Source organism: Volvox carteri (genome assembly GCF_000143455.1).
Source record: "Volvox carteri f. nagariensis unplaced genomic scaffold VOLCAscaffold_11, whole genome shotgun sequence".
Taxonomy (NCBI): Eukaryota; Viridiplantae; Chlorophyta; class Chlorophyceae; order Chlamydomonadales; family Volvocaceae; genus Volvox; species Volvox carteri.
Window position 1 is genome coordinate 1,269,519 of NW_003307554.1, and position 19,691 is coordinate 1,289,209.

A 19,691-nucleotide genomic window follows, 5' to 3' on the forward strand; every position below is an offset into this window, starting at 1 on the left:
TTCTGGATTACTGTGAGTGTGCATTTTGTACGGTGCACGGCACCTAAGCCAGACCTGTGCTCGTGCCAGTTCGTACATAACTACGATCAACGTACAAAATATGTTTCAGAGACGTGAATTCAGGAGGGTGGAAAGTTTGCATCCCGGTGGATCCTCAAGTGCTGTAAAGCGGCACCAGCGACCTCTGCAGGAGGTTAAGAAAAAGCGGGGCTCCAGGTCGTTCAATTAGGCCTATGCCTCCCCGCCATTACATTACGTTTTAAATGAAAGTTTGTCAAATGGTTATGGTTACAGCGTGCGGTACTGTGCAACCAGCAAGTTGTCGCAACCCCTTCTCTTTGACACTGCGGCGGGACGGGCAGCAACCCCACGGTTCTGTCCGGGCCCCTTCAAGAAGTCAATAGATATTAACAATAGAAGAGGGCCATTTCGATGCTGTCTTATGCCATGCCATGCTGCATTTCGATGTTGCCTTATCTTATGCCATGCTGCTGGGGCCGATCAAACGCACTGGTCAGCCTTAACCTCCACAGGACGTACGACAAGCTGTCCTTGATTTCCTCCACTGTGCAATCACCGAGCGCATGTCACTAAGCAGGAAAGTACTTTAGATTTATTTGGTTAGCACACCACATGGCTGCACAGAGTAGAAGTCTATTACCCTCGAAGGGTAGACGCAAAGGACAGGTTTAGCAAGGACGTCCAGTTATTGTTACAATATCAATACTAAATCACCATATGTTTATGCAAATTGCACTGCACTGCTTCACTCCTTAAGGAGCCATTTCTCGAATGCTCATCCGTTAACAGCTTTGAGTAAACACCAGAGACCTGCCTATTGGATACAATGTGGCTCTGGGACGGCTAGGTATATAAATCAAGAACGATGCCCGGAACGGATTGTTGAAACGGGCGGCAGTTCTTCGCCAGCCATTTGGACCGGAGGCAACGCCAGCGATCGCCGTTGGTGGCATCAACGACGCCTTCGTCGCACGCTGCCACAACACCATCTGACCCTGATAACGGCATCTGGCGCATCTTCAAATATCTGCCCAACCTTCCTCGAGGGCCGCCCAGAGGCAAGGTTTTCAAAATGCCTCCCCTTTTCAGCAGCTCCCTGCGCGCCAGCAGTCCCATGCGCAACGGCGGAGTCGGCGGCAGCGCACAGTACGGCCAATACGGTTTGTACTCCCAGCTCGCACAGCAGCAATACCAGCATCAGCACAGCGCAGCGGCCCAACACCACCAACACCATCAGCAGCAGCAGGCACAGTCCGCCTCCGGCGTGCAGGTGCTGGTGCGTGTACGGCCGCCTCTGCCACGCGAACTCATGTACGACAGCGGCGTGGAGGTACGGCCGCCGTACGACATCAAGGTCTTCAACGACACGCAGGAATTCAGCGGCCGCTATCACCACGTGTTTGGTGAGGACACGGCACAGCTGGACGTGTACGAGAAGGTCCGCGACTGCGTGCCGTTGGCGCTCGACGGCTACAACAGCACCATCTTTGCCTAGTGAGTCATCGAGTCATCCCCAAGGCGTTGGGAGTATGGGCGGACGCTGTCACGTGGTGTCGCGCGGCCCGGGGTTCGAACCCTGCAGTGAACGACGGTTCTTTTTCGCAGATCGGGCAAACAAATGCGGGAGAGGAGGAGAGCAGAGGGAAGGGGGCCAGAGAGAGACGGGAAGGAAGAGGGGAGAGAGAGGGGGGGAGGGGGTTACAGGGGGAAAGACGAACCACGAGCGAGTGAAGCTGATGCCAGGAGGAAAGACTGTTGCTGCTGACGGGAACGGGGAACGGGGATGTCCCATGCTACCTGGCAGTAGGCCGCTACTCCGTCACACACGCCGCAACCGCCTCACGGTTATCCTCCCTCTCCCCCCCCTCCTCCCTGATCCTCTCCAGCCGCACCCCACCCCTCCACATCCACAACCGCCCGGGTCGCAATGGGGGCCAACTGCCTTGGATACCCTGACGTGCACCAGCTACCACTGCCAAACTGCCGTACAACTGCCGTACAAATGTGCATTCACCCTCCTCCTCCGCACGTGTCGCAACCCCTGGCCCCTCCCCCCGCCGCTTCCCCCCTCTCCTGTGTTTTCCCGCTCCTCACACCCCCGGGCTCATCCGCGCCAATGGTTCGCTTCCCGCCCTCTTGACCCCCCCTCAGTGGCCAGACGGGTACGGGCAAGACCTTCACCATGATGGGCGACGACCCCACCGCGGAGGGCGGTGCGGCTGCTGCAGCGCCCGGGGGCCCCGGCGGAGGCGGTCCGGGTGTGATACCCCGGGCCGTCAAAGAGCTATTCCGGGAGGCGAAGGGAAAGCAGGACGCGGAGGGTACGGCAATCCAGGTACGTCCATCAGCGAGCTGCTGGGTTGCCACGTTCCCCTTTGTGCTGAGTCCTCCGTGACCACCTGAGCCGCTGTACGTATGTATGCATGTATGTATTATGTATGTATGTCCATGTGCACTGGAGAGAGAAGGGGGGAAAAGAGAGAGGAAAAAGCGGGGGAGAGGGAGGGGGGGAGATTCGCTCAGCTGTACCCGGCCGGGGGATCAATAGGGAGGGGAAGGGGAGCAGGAGGCGGAGGGGGAGCAGGAGGCGGCGAACCAACGACGAACCTCATTAACCCTTTCCCACGACCTGACTCCCCTCTTCCCGCGTTTCGTTGCTGGCGCCCTCTTAATGGCGCTTACACACATACAGACATACATACACGCACACGCAATCCGTATCATCGTTTATATCGTTTATATGCCCGTGTCTCCCGCATTCTGTAATACCCCCTGTCCGCAATATCCCCCCACCACCACCACCCACCCCGATGGTGGCTCTTGTGGTGTTGCCCCCACTGCCGCTCTCACGCGCCAGGTGATTGTGAGCTACATGGAAATTTACAACGACCGCCTCCACGACTTGCTGCAGCCGTACAAGCCACAGAACGCCAGGTGGTTGTGGGAGGGGGATATGCGGAGGGGGCGGAGGTGTGGTAGTAGGGCTGATGCGATGTCGTATGTGATGTGGAAGGTTTGGAAAAGCGGTACCCCGCCGCAAGGTGTGTGTATGCATGTGTGTATGTATGTATGTGTGCATGTGTGTGTGTGTGTCTGCCAGCGCGGAAAAAACCCGGGAGGGAAGGGGGGGAGAGGGGAGGGGGGGAGAGGGGAGGGGAGGGGCGGGGAGGGACGAACCACGAACGAGTGAACCTGATGCCAAGGATGACTGATAGGTCGGGGGGGAGGGAGAGGAGGGTTTAGAGGCGGCTGTGGTGGCAGCCGGCGTGGGAGGGTGGGGGGGACTGAAGGCGCCGCACGGCACCAGATCCAGGATCCAGCTGCCGCCCGCTCCACAAACAGCCAATCCGTCCCCAACCAGGCAACAAACACCTCCACGTGCATTACCCCCCACCTCCACATGTGGGTGCCCGACCCCTCCCCCCTTTCCCCCTCCCCCCTTCCCCCCTCCCCCAGGGACCCGGCTGATGTGAATATGAGACGCGCGCTGTTGGAGGTTCGGGAGGATGCCAAGGGCAACACCTTCGTACCCAACCTGCTGTGCGTCAAGGTCAAGTCGTACAAGTCCGTTTACCAACTGATTGCGAAGGGCAAGTGACCAGATACATCGTAATGTGACGTCATGCAATGTGTCTGTAAACGTGGATGTGGATATGAAGCGGGGTTGACAATCCCAGCGGGGGGAAGGGGGGGAGGGAGGGAAACACACACGCGGACACATACCCGCACATACACACACGCGCATGCTCGTTGCTGTGTGAAAATGCCGCAATGACTGCGCACAGGCAACCGAAACCGTGCCGTACGGCACACGGAGATGAACCAGGCCTCTTCTCGGAGTCATGCCATACTTCAACTTGTGATCGAGCAGTGGCCCAACGGGGGAGCTGACGGAACCGTCATCCGCTCAAAACTTAATTTTGTGGATTTGGCGGGAAGTGAGCGCTGGAACACCGCCACCGCCGGCGGCTGGGACGGCGGAACGGAGCTGTACGGCGACGAGCGAGTCAATGAGATGACGGCAATCAACGGGTCGTTGTCGGCGCTGGGCAGCGTCGTGGCGGCGCTGACGGAACGCCGTACACATGTCCCGTACCGCGACTCCCGGTTGACGCACCTGCTGCAAGATTCCTTGGGTGGCAATTGCCGTACGACGGTGTTGGCGACGCTGTCGCCGTCCATGGACGCGTTCGAGGAGAGTTGCTCGACGTTGCGGTTTGCGGACCGCGCGCGCGCCATTGCCAACAATCCCGTCGTCAACACGTCGCGCGATGTCGGCTCCGTCCTGGCGCTGAAGGAGCGTGAGATTCAGCGGCTGCGGAATATGCTCAGCAAGTTCACGGGTGGGGGCGACCCTGCTGCAGAGGGCGGTACGGCACCGCCGGGTGTGGATGGGGTGAGTGTCGGTTGTGGAGTTTAGGGGGTGCACGTGGGGAGGTGGGAAAGTCTCCGGGAGGGGGGGAGGGGGGAAAGGTTAGTGCCAACCGGCTGTCAGTTGGAAGTTGGAGGTTACGAGGAGGGGGAGGGGGAAGACGAACCACGAGTGAGTGAAGGTGATGCCAAGGGGGATGGGGAGGGGAAGGGGGGGGAGCAACGAAAGACGGTTAGGACCCCGGTGTGAGGCTCATGTTGATGGCACCCCAGAGTAACGCTCACAGCATGTCAGAGCGCAAGTGGGTCACAGAAGGGCCTGGGAGAACACAGGACGGTGTGTCTGTATGTCTGTATGTGTGCAAATTGAGTATGTATGAAGACGTGCCCTCACGTGGTAGTGGTCAGAGGTGGTGGGAAATTAGTTAGTTTATGTGTGTTTGCATGTATGTACGGCCAGGTGGATGCGGCGAAATTGGCGGAGGAGCTCGAGCAGACGCGGAGGGCTCTAGAAATGGAACGGGCGCTGCGGGCAGAGCTGCAGCAGCGTCTTCATCACGCAAGCTCCGCCAGCGCCGGCGGGATCGGCGTTGACGGCAGCGGCGGCGTTGACGGCAGCGGCGGCGGAGTCGTACTCGACGCCACGACGGTGCTGTCGCTCGGCACACCGCCGACTGCTTTTGACACTGCGGGCACGCCGCCGCCGCCACACCGCCCTGGCAGCAGCCTGCGCAGCAGCGCCGGCAGTGGCGGCAGCGCCGCTGGAGGGGGAGGTGGTAGCGGGGCCCGCGGCGCTGGCGGCCCTGGCGGCGGCAGCACCGCGGACTTCTTCCGCCTCTCCACACCCTCCACCCCTCTGAATTCCGTGCCCGTCCATCTTTCCAGTGGTGGGCCAGGCTCCCGCGGCCGTGCGACGTCGTCGCCGTCCTCCGCCGTACTAACACCCACACGCATCGGCGGCGGCGGCCCGGCGACGCTGAGCCGCTCCCGTAGCAATCTGCTCAGCAGCCACGGAGCACCCGGCAGCAGCGGAGGCGGCGGAGGCGGCGGGCCGTCACCGCCGCGGCGGCGCGCGGAAATGCGGCGTCTGAGTTTCGACGAGGCCATCATGTCCATTAAGTCTCAGATTTTGAGCCTCACATCGCAGGAGCGGGCCCGGTTCAGGGCACGACAGCCGCCGCCACAGCGCGGCAACTGGGGCGGCCTGCCGCCGCCGCCGGGTCCTGGCGCACAGCCGCCGCCGCCGCCACTGGCGTCGAGTACATCAACTTCGACCGTGCCGCCAGCCCTAACGGTCCGAACGCGCGCCGCCATCGGAATTTACGGCAGCAGTGGCGGCGGCGCGGCGGTGCCACCGGCGGCGGCGCAGCGGCGGCCGCCGCCGCCGGGGCTGACTTTAGCGCCGGGAGTTGTCGGGTCGGCGTCGCTGGGCGGCGGCGGCAACTTGGCGCCGGTGCACAGTATCGAAATGACGGACAGCCCTACAGGCAGCGACCGACCCTCCCCGGGATCGGTGGCCAACGACGCGTCGTCACAGCTCCGCTACTACCTCCAACAGCACCAACATCAACATCAACAACAACATCAACATCAACACAAGCAACAACAATCCATCAGCCCGGCACGTTCGGTGCAGCTACCTGAGGCGCACTCACACCCACACCCCCTAGGGCTCTCCACCCGCGAAGACGGCGCCGCCGCCATCACCGCTGCTGCCGCCGGTGCGAAGTCCTCATCGGTTAGTCCCAGCCAGACGCGCGGTACGGCAGCGACAACGGCTGCCGCCGCCTCCCGGAGTAGAGGTGACGGCAGTCCGCCGCGGCGGCGTAGTCCCATACGTAGTCCGGGGCGGGGGGAGCTCGTGGCGGCGGATTACGAGGATGACTTTGACGATGCTGAGCCCGAGGATAAGGAGGGGTCGTCCGAGGTGATGGAGGAGGAGGAGGAGGAGGTGAAGGTGGTCGGGGGGAAACGGAAAGACGCGGGCCCAGACAAGGCCAGTGATGAAGAAGAAGAGGAGGAGGACGACGGGGATGATGATGAGGAGGAGATGGTAGAGGAGGATGTCGAATCCGAGGAGGAGGAGGACGGCAGACACCGCGGCCGTCGCGCTGGTGCTGAGAGGGGCACTTCGGCAGCGGTGGCCCGTCGCGGCGGCGGCAGTGACAGCGGCAATGCCTCCGCCAGCGACGGCGGGCTGTCGCAGCTGGATCCAGAAGAGTACGAGGAAATCATGCGGGAGGCCCGGGAGGCCCTGGCGGCGGCGAAGGCGGGAAAGACAGGCGAAGCTGCTGCGAAGGAGCCTGCGGTGGGAGCTCGCCAGGCAGCGCCGCCGGCGCCGGCGCTGGCTGGTGTTGCCGGCGGTCGATCGGCGCTACAGCAGCCGTCCAGCGCGCCGGCGGCGGCTGGCGGCGGCGGTGCGGTGGTTATTTCCGGTACCGGTTGGGGTCGCAACGCCCTGCTTAACAAGTTCACAGATGGGGACGGCGGGCATCCTAACGCCGCCGTCGCTGCCGCTGGCGGAGGTGGTTTTGGTCGTAGTAGCTTGATAGTGGCCTCCACCGTCCCTGCGCCACTGTCGCCATCGCTGTCGACGGCGATGGCGGCGGCGGCGCCACCGGCGGCTGCAGCCGGGGGGGGCTGGGGTCGCAGGTCAATCCTGGCAGCGGCGGCCGCGCCGCTGACGCCACCACCGCCCGCGCCGCCGCCGCCACCGTCGCAACCGGCCCAGCCGCCCTCCTCTGCCGACGCGGCAAGGTTCCGCCAACCCTCCGTCGGCGGGCGCCGCGCCCTCATTGCTGATCTCATGGCGGATGGTGATGACGGTGGCGGCGGCGGCGGAGCGTACGGGCTCCACTCGTATCGCGGCCGATCGCCGCCGCGCAGCGGCGGCGGCGGCGGCTCCGGCGGCAAGATCCGTTCTAGATCTGTTGGCGGCATCGGGCGGCCCAACGGCGGCAGCCGTGGCGGCGCCTCCGACCGCGTCGCCAAGCTGGACGCTGGCTCCTGGATTTACATTCTGGGCGCCTCCGCCAGCTCCACGCGCGCCAAGAACCTGGCGTCGGCCCTGCAGCTCGATCCGCGTACGGGCCTGCCGGCGCTGTAGCATTAACGTTGCATCGTGCAGTACGGCACGTTGCGTCTTGCTGCCGCTGCTGCTGACCATCCGTGGTTTTGCTCGCCCTTTGCAAGGGGGCCGTAAGTCGGAAAAGGAGCGGGTTAGCGCAGGTCGGCTGTAAATTGGCCGCATGTAGGTTGCAATAATATTTGCATATTCGTTAGAAGCGCATTGCATCTCAGGCATATGATGATGTGTCCAAGAGTGCTTTGTCGTGGTTGCCTGCGGTTGCTGGGAAAGCTGCCGTAGAGTGCTCTAGAGTCCGCTGGCTGTTGGCTGATATTCATGTACGTGTTCGAGATCATCTGCAAGCGGTGATGGTCATGATCATCTGGCTGAGGATGAGGACACTGGTCGGTTTTGTATCGGATATTTATGTTCTTGTTATTCTTGTTGTCGATTGTCAGACTTTTGAGCGACTTCTACTATTACGAGCGAACGGATCCGAAGCGCGGGAAAATTGCAGGGGTGTACCTGTGTGTGTGTGTGACGTGGACCCTGTGCTATTCTTGAACTGGCCGCGTGCAAGCAGAGGAAAGACAGAACAGGACGATGCAGGCGTAGAAAGTAGTTCAGTGCAGTACAGTTCACCATCGGGACGGCAGGGGGCAGAGGGAGCGAGGTGAGCGAGGGGATGCAGCGCACTAGACGAAAGAGGATGCGGCGATTTGAAAGGGGGCAGACCATTTGCAGGACTGTTTGGCAAATGACAGTTCTCACAGGTAGGGTGTAAAATGCTCCATCTCCGTATATCTGTGTATATTCCTTTCAATTTTTTAATCTACTCCGGTTCTGCGGTCGGTGTCAACCACTCCTGACCCACACATGTTCGGATAACTAAATACTTGCGTTGCCAGTGCATGCAATTACTCCCTCTCAAATCGTATTAATAGTTTTGGACTAGCCTCAAGACACACACACGAGTAAAAGCAGCAAAGAATGAGAAAGAGGAGGAAACAGCAAAGCAAAGCTGTCCAGTTTTAAAAAACATTTTTGAGCCCTCGACTCGTAACCCACACACGTAACCATTTAACACACACACAGACAAGCCATATCGCACGTCTCTTCAACACCAGTACGCATAACAAGTAGACATAAGGTAAGAGATAACGCAGACATAACTTTCATCATCATTATCATCGTGCCAAGTACGATCGACGCAGAAGGGTACGGCATGCAGCTCAGATGTGGATGGAGTCGTGAACGGAGATATATACATATATATAACATCTCAGTTCTCAAGATAACCTGAACAGAACGTACCCCTCTCCCCATCCTTATGCTTTCCTTCTCGCCACCTGCTGCTTGTTTTTGTGTGTGCTATGCGGCTTCGCTGCTGCTTCGCCCCTCTCTCCCCCCTGCTCGCTTCTCGCCTTTCGCTTCACTGCTCACCGCATCCCCAGCTCGCAAGGCAGACACAGACCCCGTCTCACAAACCAACACACACACACACCAACACCGAGAGGAACTTCCAGAAACCTCGGCAACAAGGATCCCGAAGCACCCCGAACCACCTGTCCTCAAAGCTATTTGCCAATTTGCTTCTGGATAAAAGGGACACTGTAAATTTTATTCAAGGTCCCTGTTTTCAAAAATACACATGCAACCAGCGCCGATGAAACCAACCAACCCAACCACCCAGGTCCTCCCCAAGGCCCCCCACCGACTGCTATGCCACCGCAATTACCGCAATCCCAAAAGAATTTAATATTAACTGACAAAAAGTTGAAGCTCCGCCCAACTTCGCCAGGTGCCTCCAAGACCACCATCGTTGCGGCCGAGTTACCTACTCGCCGCCGCCGCCACCGCTACCCCAGTGGCGCAGCTGCTGCCGCTGCCGGCGGCGCCAGCGGCGGCACTCCCGCCGCCACCCACGGGGCCGTTGTTGGCGCTTCCACCCAGCGCCGCCGGCGAAGCCACCGACCCGACGACCACATTTCCCTTCCCGGCAACGGTTGAAGGCGCGGGAGCCAGCGACGGCACCACCGCTGCGTCAGATACCGCCGCCGCTGTGGCGGTCTTACGCAAGCAAATTGCCTCAAGCTCCCTTTGAACCTGCCGTACCGAGGGTCAGCGCGGGGAGGTTAGGAATGGAGATTAGGAAGCTGGGCACACTTGCAACAGACCCGGGGGGAAATCCGGGGGGCCGTGTAAATACACGTCGGTCAGTGGTGAGAACATTCGGGCGTACACTGTGGCAGTTGCAGGAGCAACTGGCAGTTGGTAGTTGCCAGCTACGGCTGGCGTGGACGGTGCTCTTGCTCTTGACTCTTTGTGCGAGTCAGGAGACAGCTCCGAAACCAACTAGAAAGCAGAGCTCATCGGTACTCGTCCCCACCGCCGCCCTGCCCGGCACCCGCTGCTCACCTGTTCCCCGGCCTTGATCGCTGGATAGGCACCGTCCTCCGCCCCCGCCTTCATCCCCTCCTCCCCCGCCGCCGCGGCTGCTGATGTTGCCGCATCATGATTATCTGTCTGGTTCCGCTGCTGCTGTTGCAGTTTCCCGAACCGCCCCAGCGGCCTCAAAACTGCGTCACTGGCGCAATGGATGAAGACGGTGGAGGAGATGCGCCAGGTGCTGCGACCCGCGGCTCGAGCGGCCTCCACCGCCGCCAGCGTCGCCTCCGTCACCACCACCTGAACCGCCGGAGAGGGGGTGTGTGGAGCCCCGAGCACAGTGCGATAGAGATAACAAACGACTACGACTATTACGACGACGACGAGGAGGATATGCTGAAGACGCGACCGGAAATTGATGTGCGATGCGCGATTTCGCAACTGAGAAATATACGCAAGAATGTATGTATATATGTATACATGTGAAAAGCCGGAAACCAATATATAAAACGAGACTGCAAACACAATTGTACGGCACCTAATCTAGATCTTCTCACCCTTTCCTAGCCCAATCAAGACCCCTGCCTGCCCGCCCGCCTGCCCCGGCCCCCGGGAGCCCCCCAACCCAACCCAACCCCATTCCCAACCCACCTCATGCATCCCCGCCGCAATATATCCCCCCGTCAACCACTCTAGCTGCTTCCCGGCTTGCATCAGCAGACAGCCCGCGGGAATACGAACCGCCACCCGCCGCCCGTCCCGCAACCAGACGTGCAGTCCAGGGAAGCGACTGCGGCCGTGAACCGTGATCAGATTGAGGTCGTAGTGGTAGCTGCGGGTGGTACGGATGAAGAAAGAGCGGGAAGGGAGGGAAGGGGCGGCAGTTGGGCGGGGGGAAAGATGAAGGGGAAGAGGATGACGAATGCACGAGGGGAGGACTGGGTGGCGTGTGCGCAAAGAGTGTGAGTGTGTGCGGGGGTTGGGGGTTGGGAGGGGGTGTAGGGAGTGGAGTGTGTGCTCAGTGTGCGTGTGTGTATGGGGGGGAGAGAGTCTGTAGGGGTGAAGCCTCGCGGTGTTCCGGTTTGGATTTGGATTCAATTTGTGTTTTAACATTCCTCTCTTTCTCCCGGGGGAGTAGCTCTCTACCCTTCCGCCTCTTGTTAGAACAACAACAGGCCCTGTGCGATGCGGCCCCCCGTGCTTTCCACCTTTCTTCATTGCTACTTTCCCCCTTCCTACCTACTACAAAACAGCAGCAGCAGCAGAAGTATGGCCACAACCACATCCAAGGACGCGCCGTGCCGTTAAGGCCACATCCGCCCCCCCGAAAGCGCGCACCCTCGCCCCCCCTCACCCCGCCAGCACAGCCCCCAGGCGGCCATTGCAGTACAGATCGGAACCGGTCGGGGCGAGCAGGTGGGGCCCCACGGACATCAGGTCCTGTGGCGGGGCGACGGGGTAATGAGATGTGTGTGTATGTACGTACGAGTGCATAATGAAGCAGAGAGGGAAGGCGTGTTGACGTGGACGGGGTTCGGGGTTGTATGACCAGCAGTTGATGAATGGATCGTTCTACATTCCGCCCCCAAGAAGGCAACCGTCCACCAACAACCACAACCGTCGCAAGTCCATACGCACACACACACGCACACATCGGACAACAGGCAGTACCCCCTCTCCCGCTCCCTCCCTTTCCCCCCCACCTGCAATTCGCTCTCCCCCAGTCCCAGCCCCCGGGCCAGCAGCCCCGCCACCAGAGTAGCCGCCCCCACCAGCGCCTCCCCCCAGCCGTCCATCACGACGGACCACTCGGGGAATCCCTGGAGCAGCGGTAGCAGCCATGTAGTGGCAGTAGCGGTAGGTAGCATGTCCAGTAGCAGTGTCGGGTACGGCAGTAGCAGTGATCCAGAAGAACCAGTAACATGAAGCAAGTCAGCAACAGAGGCAACAACAGCGGCAGCAAATCCGCTCTAATAGCTTTACGACACATAATAACTTGGGACACACCGCACCACACCACAACTGCAAATGTATTATATCAAAGGCAACAAAGAAGTCACCGACAGGAACTCAGAAACGGGACCCCTCCCTCGATCGCGTATGACGGCGACACATTGCTTGCCGGGTAGCTGGGGGGGGGGGAAATAAATTCTCATAAACCCAACCCACACACATACCACACAAACACAAAACACCCAGGCCTCCCCCACCCCACCTGCGGTACGACAGGCTCCGCATTCAGTTCCGGGAACTGGGTCACCTCCGGCCGTTGACCAACTCGCCACATGTACCGCCACTTGAGGTCTGGCGAAGATATATTTTTGGCGCAGGGGGTAGGGGGGCCCCGGGTGATGGGGCGCGAGAGATAGGGAGAGGTGGATGGAGGGTGAATCGGTCGCAACAGACTGGACCGAGGTACAGTGTACGACATTGTGTATGCCAAAAGCCCGGAGCTTTGTCGATCGTCATTGCGCACTTTGCCTCAAGGGTAAAAAACTATACATTGTTCCCGTTGTCAATCGTGTCACGCTTCATCCGCCCCCTGCCTCCTTCCCTCCTTACCTAGCTCATATTGCCAAACCCACACAGCAGGTGGTGTTCTGCGTGCCTGTGTAACCCTAGCACAGCACAGCACCCGCAGCAGGCAGCTAGCCCCTCCCTCGGGAGCTCTTAGGCTGCTGGTGCTTGGCTGCTGGTAGTGTATCGGGGTTAAACCCTCTCCAATCCCCTCTGTCCCCACACGTACATGCGTTGATACGTACATACATACATACTTCCCCACCTGGCCCGGTCGGCAGTGTGGCTCGATTGGCGCCCTTCAGCTTGCGCAGCTGGTCTTGAAGCTGTGTGTCCTGCGTATACGTACGTACGTACGTATGTATGTAGGGGTGTAGGGGGAGAGCGAGTGCAGAGTGTTGTGCAGTGAGGAAATCCCGTGGTGGTGCCGAGTCAAGAGCCAGGGGGGCATCAGCCGGCCATGAGCTGGAGAGCGGAGAGGAGGGGGGGGGCAAGGAAGGGGAGGGCAGGGGGAAGTCAAAAGAGACCGCACGTGTGGGTACGTGCCTTCGCCACGGGCGACGTGCTTCACCCGGCAGCGGCCCCTGTACGACATCTACTGCCTCATTCCACACGCACACACACATACATACACATACATACGCACAAGCACACCAAACCGCGGCACAGATCGTTCATGCATAACACATAGCATATACATACAGACATCCATGACCACTCATCCAACTCACCACGAGGCAACGGGGTACTTCCGTACCGCAGGGCGTGACCCCGACCTGGTAGTCCAGGGAGGGTCGGCAGTCCGCCATCTTCCGGTCCGCGGGCTGCCCGAAGTAGCGCTCCAGGAGGTCCAGGAAGCGGTCGTTGTGGGCGGCTGGAACACGCGGGTCGCGAACCTGAAAAGAGGACGGGGAGGGGGCGGGCGAGGACGGGGAATTATAGGATGCAAGAAAACGTTAGGCCAACTGCCGACTGAAGAGAAATGAGAAGAGAGGTACGGTGATGAAGCGGCGGCGGAGGATAGTATCAAAGGGTGGAAGAGGGCAATGGTTACGATGGGCTGCGGGGGTTGGGTGGAGGTGGACAGGTAGAAGTATTGCTGACCCACATCAAAACGCGGTATGGCAGGCTGAGAATAGCAGGAGTTAGCTGGCAAATTGTTGGTTAAGCGGGAAATACTTTACCGATTTAGCAGAGGCAGGGGACAAACCGAAAGAGAAGGTCAGAGGCCCTTGGGGAAGCGTTTGTCACAGAAAGAAGAAGTTTGGCGATGGGCCAATCGGCAGTCATGGTCGTCATGCAAGAGGATGGCGACATGAGGACGTGAGGCAATGCGTTGTTGCAAGCGTCGCACATCGGCTAATTGTCGTCGTCCGCCATGGAGGAGCGCTTCCACACTTCAAGCAGCGTATGAGCAGCGTCCAAGACACGAGCGCTCCTTGCCTTTGGTGGCAACAGAGTATGAGTGTTCCTAAGTATATTGACTTACAATAAGACATCCAGTCTCATGTAGGCACCTTGCGATGGACGCGCATAGCTCAGGGTCAGCCTCATCTGGGTTCTTGTCCACGGCCGCGGTCAAGTCGAAAACAGGAAGCACATCGGCACTGTCTGGCGCAACGGCCATCCTCCTAGGTTTGTGTTAAACAGGGGACAGGAAATAGAAGATATCTGTAATCCTTAACCTGCCTTCCGACAAATTTGTACTTACAACTAGGATGTAATGCATGAAAGTCAAAGTTGGGCACGCATGGTGATTTCAAAGAGACCGTTGTGAACGACAACGACGGATTTGATTTCGGGCGCGTATCACGCACAGCACTAAGGGCCCCAGCCAACTTTGTTCAGCGAGTACTGGTGCAGGCAATGCACACGCCTTGCAAGGATGGGCCAGGGTTCTTTCACGCAATACAGTAGCCAACCACACCTTTGCACTGGAGTGAACGCCGTTACGAACTCGACCTTTTTTTACCAGTCCTATGCTTAAGTGCTTTTGCATAATAATTTGTACGTAATTTGCACATTGTGCTTACTCTGTGCGTTACATGACCAGAAATGGCAACCTTCCCTAGGCCCACGGGTCGACCTATGCTTCAGCAGGCTCTAAGATTTTTTACAACTCACAAATCATGCATATGCTTGAAAACTTGAGCTCCAAGGAAACGGCAGATGTCTTGCGTCACAGAGGACGGCAATGCACGTCCGGTTTCACATACGAAATGGACGCCTTAATCACAAAAGATTTTCCAAAACTTGCGGTTATTTGCCTTAAAATACATTATTTCCCAGGCCTGAAGGGGTTAAGCAAAGCGGTACGCTTTCGGGCTGCCCGTCTGCGCTCTGTTTAAATCTCTCCATTGGCTGACTTTCTTGAAATAACGCGTTATGCAAACTTTAAGACCAACTCAGCGTTTACATGGTAGCTGGCCTTGTTCCTCGCATGGTCCGAGAGTCCACGCGAAGCGCGGATGGACCGGGCGCGCATCTTGGAAGCAGGTCAGAGTTTGGATCAGCCAGGCGTTGACCCACGCTGGGGTGAAATACACATTCGTTGTCCATGTCCGGGGCAGTACTGATCCGTCGTCTATCCAGTGCTGGCGGAGCTCACTGTTGCGAGCCCCATCACGATGTATCTCCCCTCCCCATGTCCCCACGCGCACCCATATACAACGCGTCCACGCATACAACGCGCGCAGCCCTTCATTACCGTTACCCAGAACTTCCCAGTTTTGCCCTTTTCACTCACCCACTGCCCGCCTAGCCCTCCAACCTCCAAACCTTTCACGCATGTGTTTCCCCCAAAAACTCAAACTCCCGAAACCCCGCCTCGTCCCGTTCAGCCAACACACAAACCAGCCCGCTGTAATTCCATCCCCCTCTACGGCAGGCCCAGACTCTCCCCCGCACGGGAGGGCTGGGCTCTCCTTTGTGCGGGTCACCTAACCCAGGCCTAGGAACCCCCCCCCCCACACACACAGCTCACTGATTACCGGGCTTCGACGCCATCGCCCAACCCCATCCTCTCCCACCCTCACAGCATCTTCGGACATCAAAAGTTGTTTTCCTTTCCTGATGTGTTTGCCCCCCTCTCAGTAATAATCCCTTCCCCGCAATACCGATCCCGCAGGCTGCTGCTGCTATTGCTGCTGCTACAGCTTCTCGTCCCCCAGCAACTGCTACACACAGCTGCGCCGCTAGCGGACAACTACCGCGACACGTGCGCTCCAGCCGTCCAACCCCAATACGCCCGGCTCCCTCGCACCCTCCCCGCGCCTTAACCCTCGCCCGCGCCTGGGTGCCCACTTCCCCACCCCCCTCCTCCTCTTCCTCCTCCGCTGACGTCACCTCGAACACCAGCAGCAGCAGCAGCAGCAGCAGCACACGCGGCCCCGTCAGCAGCACTTGGTACGACGTCTCCGAGCTGCCACAGCACCTGGGACCAACGGAGCCTGTCGTACTGTGGTATCGCAACGACCTGAGGGTGGATGACCATCCGGGCCTTACAGCGGCGGCGGTGGCAGTTGGAGCCGCGGGACCGAGCGGCACCTCCGCGTCTCCACGGCCGCTGGCACCTGTGTTTCTGTTGGATCCTGTACGGCTGTCGTACTTGGCCTTTACGCCTGGGGGACCCGAGGGTGGGTATGGGGGTTCAGGGGGTTAGGGATTTAAAAGGGGGTTAGGGATAGGGGCAGGGGTCCTCACCCTCCTTGCGGTAGTGAGTGCGCTCCCCCACTAGCTGTAGCTGTAGCAGCAGCAGGAGCAGCAGCTGCTGCTGCTGCTGCTGCTAGAGCTAGTGCCAACTTGTCTGCTGAATGGTTCAGTTGCGGCTTTGCTCATTCAATCCCGCAAACCCGGGGCATACCGGGGCGCACGGCGCGCGGCAACCCCGAGTGCGCGGGGATGGAAGCCGCCGCCGCCTTCACCACCTCCGCCGCCACCATTTCTGGAAAAGGCGGCATTGGCGGGAGGATGGGCGTGCAACTCTACTTGACACCCCCCTCCCCTCCTGCGCATGTTGCCGCCGTACACGTGTTACGACAGCTCTGTCAGCTGCCCTGGAGCGTCTCCGTGCCGAGCTGCGTGTCCGCGGCAGCGACTTGGCGATACGAGTGGGCTCCTGGGAGCAGCAGCTGACGGCGGTAGCGCGGACGGTGGGATCTAGGGCCGTGGTTTCGGAGGCGGAGGTGGAGCTCAGGTACGAGGAAAAGCACCCCTTTCCCCTTTATCCTCTGGTTTCCCCCCTCCCCCTCGGGGTTCGTATGGTGGCCCCGGAGCTTGCTTTGATGAAGGGATTTAGACGGACTGCTAATCGCGTGAACGTTTGAACGTGTTTGAAGGCCGATAGATGAAATATTTAAAGAAATGCTATTTTCTCATTAGTATATTATATTACATAGTATTATTGTCACTGTCTCAAAAGCCTATTTTGCTTGACATGCGCTTGTCGAATTTTAAAGCTGAAAAATATTGAATGTTGAGCTGAGAAATCGACCATTTGTATGAAGGGAGTGTAGAACTTTGTTTTTGCATCAGGTGGCGCCTGCCCGCGGGTGCCGCTCTTGATCGTGCGCGTGACGCGCTGGGGGTCGCCTCGTACGGCTGGCGGGCGGCGCTCTGGCGGGCGGACCACTTCGACATTCGATATCGTACTTGGCGAGCGCAACGCGGGCCCCCGGCGGAGCCGCTGCCGGCGCCCTCCGCGTTGCCGCCCTTCCCCGCCTCCGTGGAACCAGGTGAATGCCTGGGTATGTATGTATGTATATATGTATGTGTGTGGGGGGTTGTTTATGGGACGTTTGTGTGCATGCATAGGTGTATGGGGGGGAACGGGGGAGGGTTGCTGACTCGTTGGCAGCCGTTTGGCTGCCGGGGGAGAGTTGTTTCTCCATTTTGATTCTTCTCTCTTTTGAATTCCTGCAGTCCTAGGAGGGAGTTGTTCAGCTCGTTCGAACTTGTTATCGGACGACCGGACGACGTTGGCTGAATTGCAGTGTGACGTTGTTGGCTGACCTGCTGTTGCAAGTGCTGACTGTTGCCATATGGACATCAGTCTGGACATTGGACTGGGTCTCTAGCTACCTAGCTCGCTCGCTAGGCGGGTGGGATGGAGCAGCTTTGAATTTAACTGGATGGCCTTCAAGTATTGTCTTGACATCCTAACTTCCTTAAAGTGGTCTCAATAAATAGAGTACGATATAGGAAAAATTAAGGCCGACTATTTTCACACCACCACCACAACCACCGCGCAACCTGCCGTACGGTACTGCAAACCCCCCTAAAACCCCAAAACACACACCCCCAAACACACAATGCCCCGGTGTCTGGGTAGGGCGCATCCCGGGCGCCGCGGAGATGCGTAAGCTGCTGACGGAGGCGGCGCTGGCGGTGTACGACGACGGCAAGGACAGCGGGCTGGCGGCGGTGGCGGCGGCGGTGGCGGCGGAGTGCGCGAGCGGTCCTGACGCTGATCGAGCCGTACGCGTGTGTGCCGGTCCGGACAGCCCCCTGCAGCTGCTGAAGATGTACCTCGGGTAGGCGGGTTTGCCCCTCTTTGTGTTGGTTGTTTGCAGTGCTAGGGGGTTCAGGTGCGCGTGGGAGGGAGGGTAAAACACACACATGCACACGCACGCACGCACATACACACGCACACATGCTCTCTCAAGTCAAGAAGAGAAAAGCTGCTGGGGTCCATAATACAATCCGGGTTGTGGGAACGGGCGAGGGGTGAGGTGGGGGGGTGGACAGGGGTTAAGAGTGCGGTGGTGGGTGGTGGGACGGTGACGATATGCCTCTGTGCACGCCGCTGCTGCTGCTGCCGCTGCCGCTGCTGCCGTACAGAACCGCACCAGCCCCGCCCCCCTCCGCCACCGCCACCGCCTCCTCCGTCTCCCTGGACGAGGAGGTCGCGGCTCTCCGACGGCCCGGGGTGGACGGAGCTCCCTTCACCGGGCTGTTCAGCAGCGCCAAGGCACTGGGCACCTTGTCTGCACGGCGGGTGTTGAAGGAGGTGAGGACCGGGGGGGAGGGGGGTCTGGAGGGGAGGGTACGGCGTGTGGGTGGGGGGGTTGCAAACAGATTGAGGAAAATGGTTCCTGTGGAGTTGGGGTTTGGGGTGGGTGGGCAGGGGGGATATCGTCGCCGTCATCATCATCATCATCATCATCATACGATTCCCTCTCCGCGCTCCTCCCGTTGTCACTGCCGCCACTCAGGCCTACATCGCCGACGGCCGGCCGTACGGCAGTGTGGATCCTCAGCGGCTGCGCACTCCGGCGGCGGTGGCCGCGGCGGTGGCGGCGGAGGCGGCGGACTTCCATCGGGCCCTTGCCGTACTGGACGACGACAGGGTGGTGGGCCCCGGAGTGGAAGTACACTTTTGGCGGTGGAGGGGCGGACTGACCGGTAGGCGGTTTGGGGGGGGTGAGAGGGGGGAAGTATGTGTGTTTTGTGTGTCTAGGCTCCTTCCTCCTCCAGCGAGCTGTTCCGCATGCGCACACACATAGACACGCTTAAACACACAATCCTTTTCTCCCCTCCTCCCCCCCGTCTTATTTTACTCCCCTCTGGCGCCTCATGTACGGAATAACCCGCACGCTCCCCTCCTCCCCTCCCAAACCCACACATTCCGCCAAAGATTACTGCGTGGCTGAGCCTGAACAGCCTCTGCCAGGCGCTCCCGCCGTACTGCTCGTCCATGGTTTTGGGGCATTTGGCGACCAGTGGCGCGACAACATGGCGGCGCTGGCGGCGGCGGGTTTCCGCGTGTTGGCCCCCACCTTCCCTGGATTCGGCCGCAGCCAGAAAGCGGCGGTGCCGTACAGTCAGGACCTTTGGCGGGACTTTCTCAGGTTAGCTATGTGTGTATGTGTGTATGTATGTATGTATGTGTATATAGGGACGTGTGTATGTGTGTGTATTTGAGGAATGTAAACATCTTGATCCGTGTCCAGCCTGCCTCTCTCTCGCTGGCTCCCAAGCCTCACCACCCGGCTTCACACAAACCCCTCCCTTCCCCCCTCCTTCCCGACTTACTTCTGGCGCATCAGTCTTTCCTTGGCATCAGCTTCACTCGCTCGTGGCTCGTCTTCCCCCCCTTCCCCCCGCTCCCCCTTTCCCCCCTCCCCCACACCTCTCATTTTCCCCCACGCCCCTTCTGCGGCCCCCCCCCACGGCCCCCCCCACTTGCAGGGACTTTGTGTTGCAGGTTGTGGGTGCCCCGGTGGTGGTTGCGGGCAACTCCATCGGCGGCTTCATCTCCACGTGTCTGGCGGCGGACTACCCCCCCCTGGTGCGGGGACTGGTGCTGCTGAATAGCGCAGGTGGGGAC

General features: G+C 59.6%; 3 protein-coding genes across 3 annotated transcripts in view; 2 read left to right on the top strand and 1 right to left on the bottom strand.

The window, feature by feature from the left end:
- Positions 1-1,093: 1,093 nt before the first annotated feature.
- Positions 1,094-7,498, top strand: VOLCADRAFT_127414 (kinesin-like protein; the record flags this gene model as incomplete). Its single annotated transcript, XM_002948670.1, has 6 exons — positions 1,094-1,515; positions 2,173-2,356; positions 2,879-2,955; positions 3,478-3,571; positions 3,893-4,417; positions 4,853-7,498. 6 exons carry the CDS (start codon positions 1,094-1,096, stop codon positions 7,496-7,498), a joined length of 3,948 nt encoding a protein of 1,315 aa, XP_002948716.1.
- A 2,316-nt stretch (positions 7,499-9,814) lies between these two features.
- VOLCADRAFT_80362 (uncharacterized protein) lies at positions 9,815-13,991 on the bottom strand (the record flags this gene model as incomplete). The annotated part of the gene is made up of 8 exons (XM_002948792.1): positions 9,815-10,147; positions 10,499-10,679; positions 11,202-11,287; positions 11,551-11,667; positions 12,063-12,151; positions 12,630-12,699; positions 13,096-13,260; positions 13,854-13,991. The coding sequence occupies 8 exons, from the start codon at positions 13,989-13,991 to the stop codon at positions 9,815-9,817; spliced, it is 1,179 nt and encodes a 392-aa protein (XP_002948838.1).
- A 789-nt stretch (positions 13,992-14,780) lies between these two features.
- VOLCADRAFT_89124 (uncharacterized protein) overlaps positions 14,781-19,691 on the top strand; it is a gene marked incomplete at both ends in the record, with an annotated part of 7,152 nt that continues 2,241 nt past the window's right edge. Inside the window, 10 exons of the mRNA XM_002948671.1 lie at positions 14,781-14,860; positions 15,492-15,581; positions 15,764-15,999; positions 16,406-16,559; positions 16,898-17,097; positions 17,694-17,895; positions 18,203-18,371; positions 18,577-18,766; positions 18,999-19,212; positions 19,553-19,683. Of these exons, the coding sequence (XP_002948717.1) occupies positions 14,781-14,860; positions 15,492-15,581; positions 15,764-15,999; positions 16,406-16,559; positions 16,898-17,097; positions 17,694-17,895; positions 18,203-18,371; positions 18,577-18,766; positions 18,999-19,212; positions 19,553-19,683 (1,666 nt within the window). The remainder of the gene's footprint in view (positions 14,861-15,491; positions 15,582-15,763; positions 16,000-16,405; positions 16,560-16,897; positions 17,098-17,693; positions 17,896-18,202; positions 18,372-18,576; positions 18,767-18,998; positions 19,213-19,552; positions 19,684-19,691) is intronic.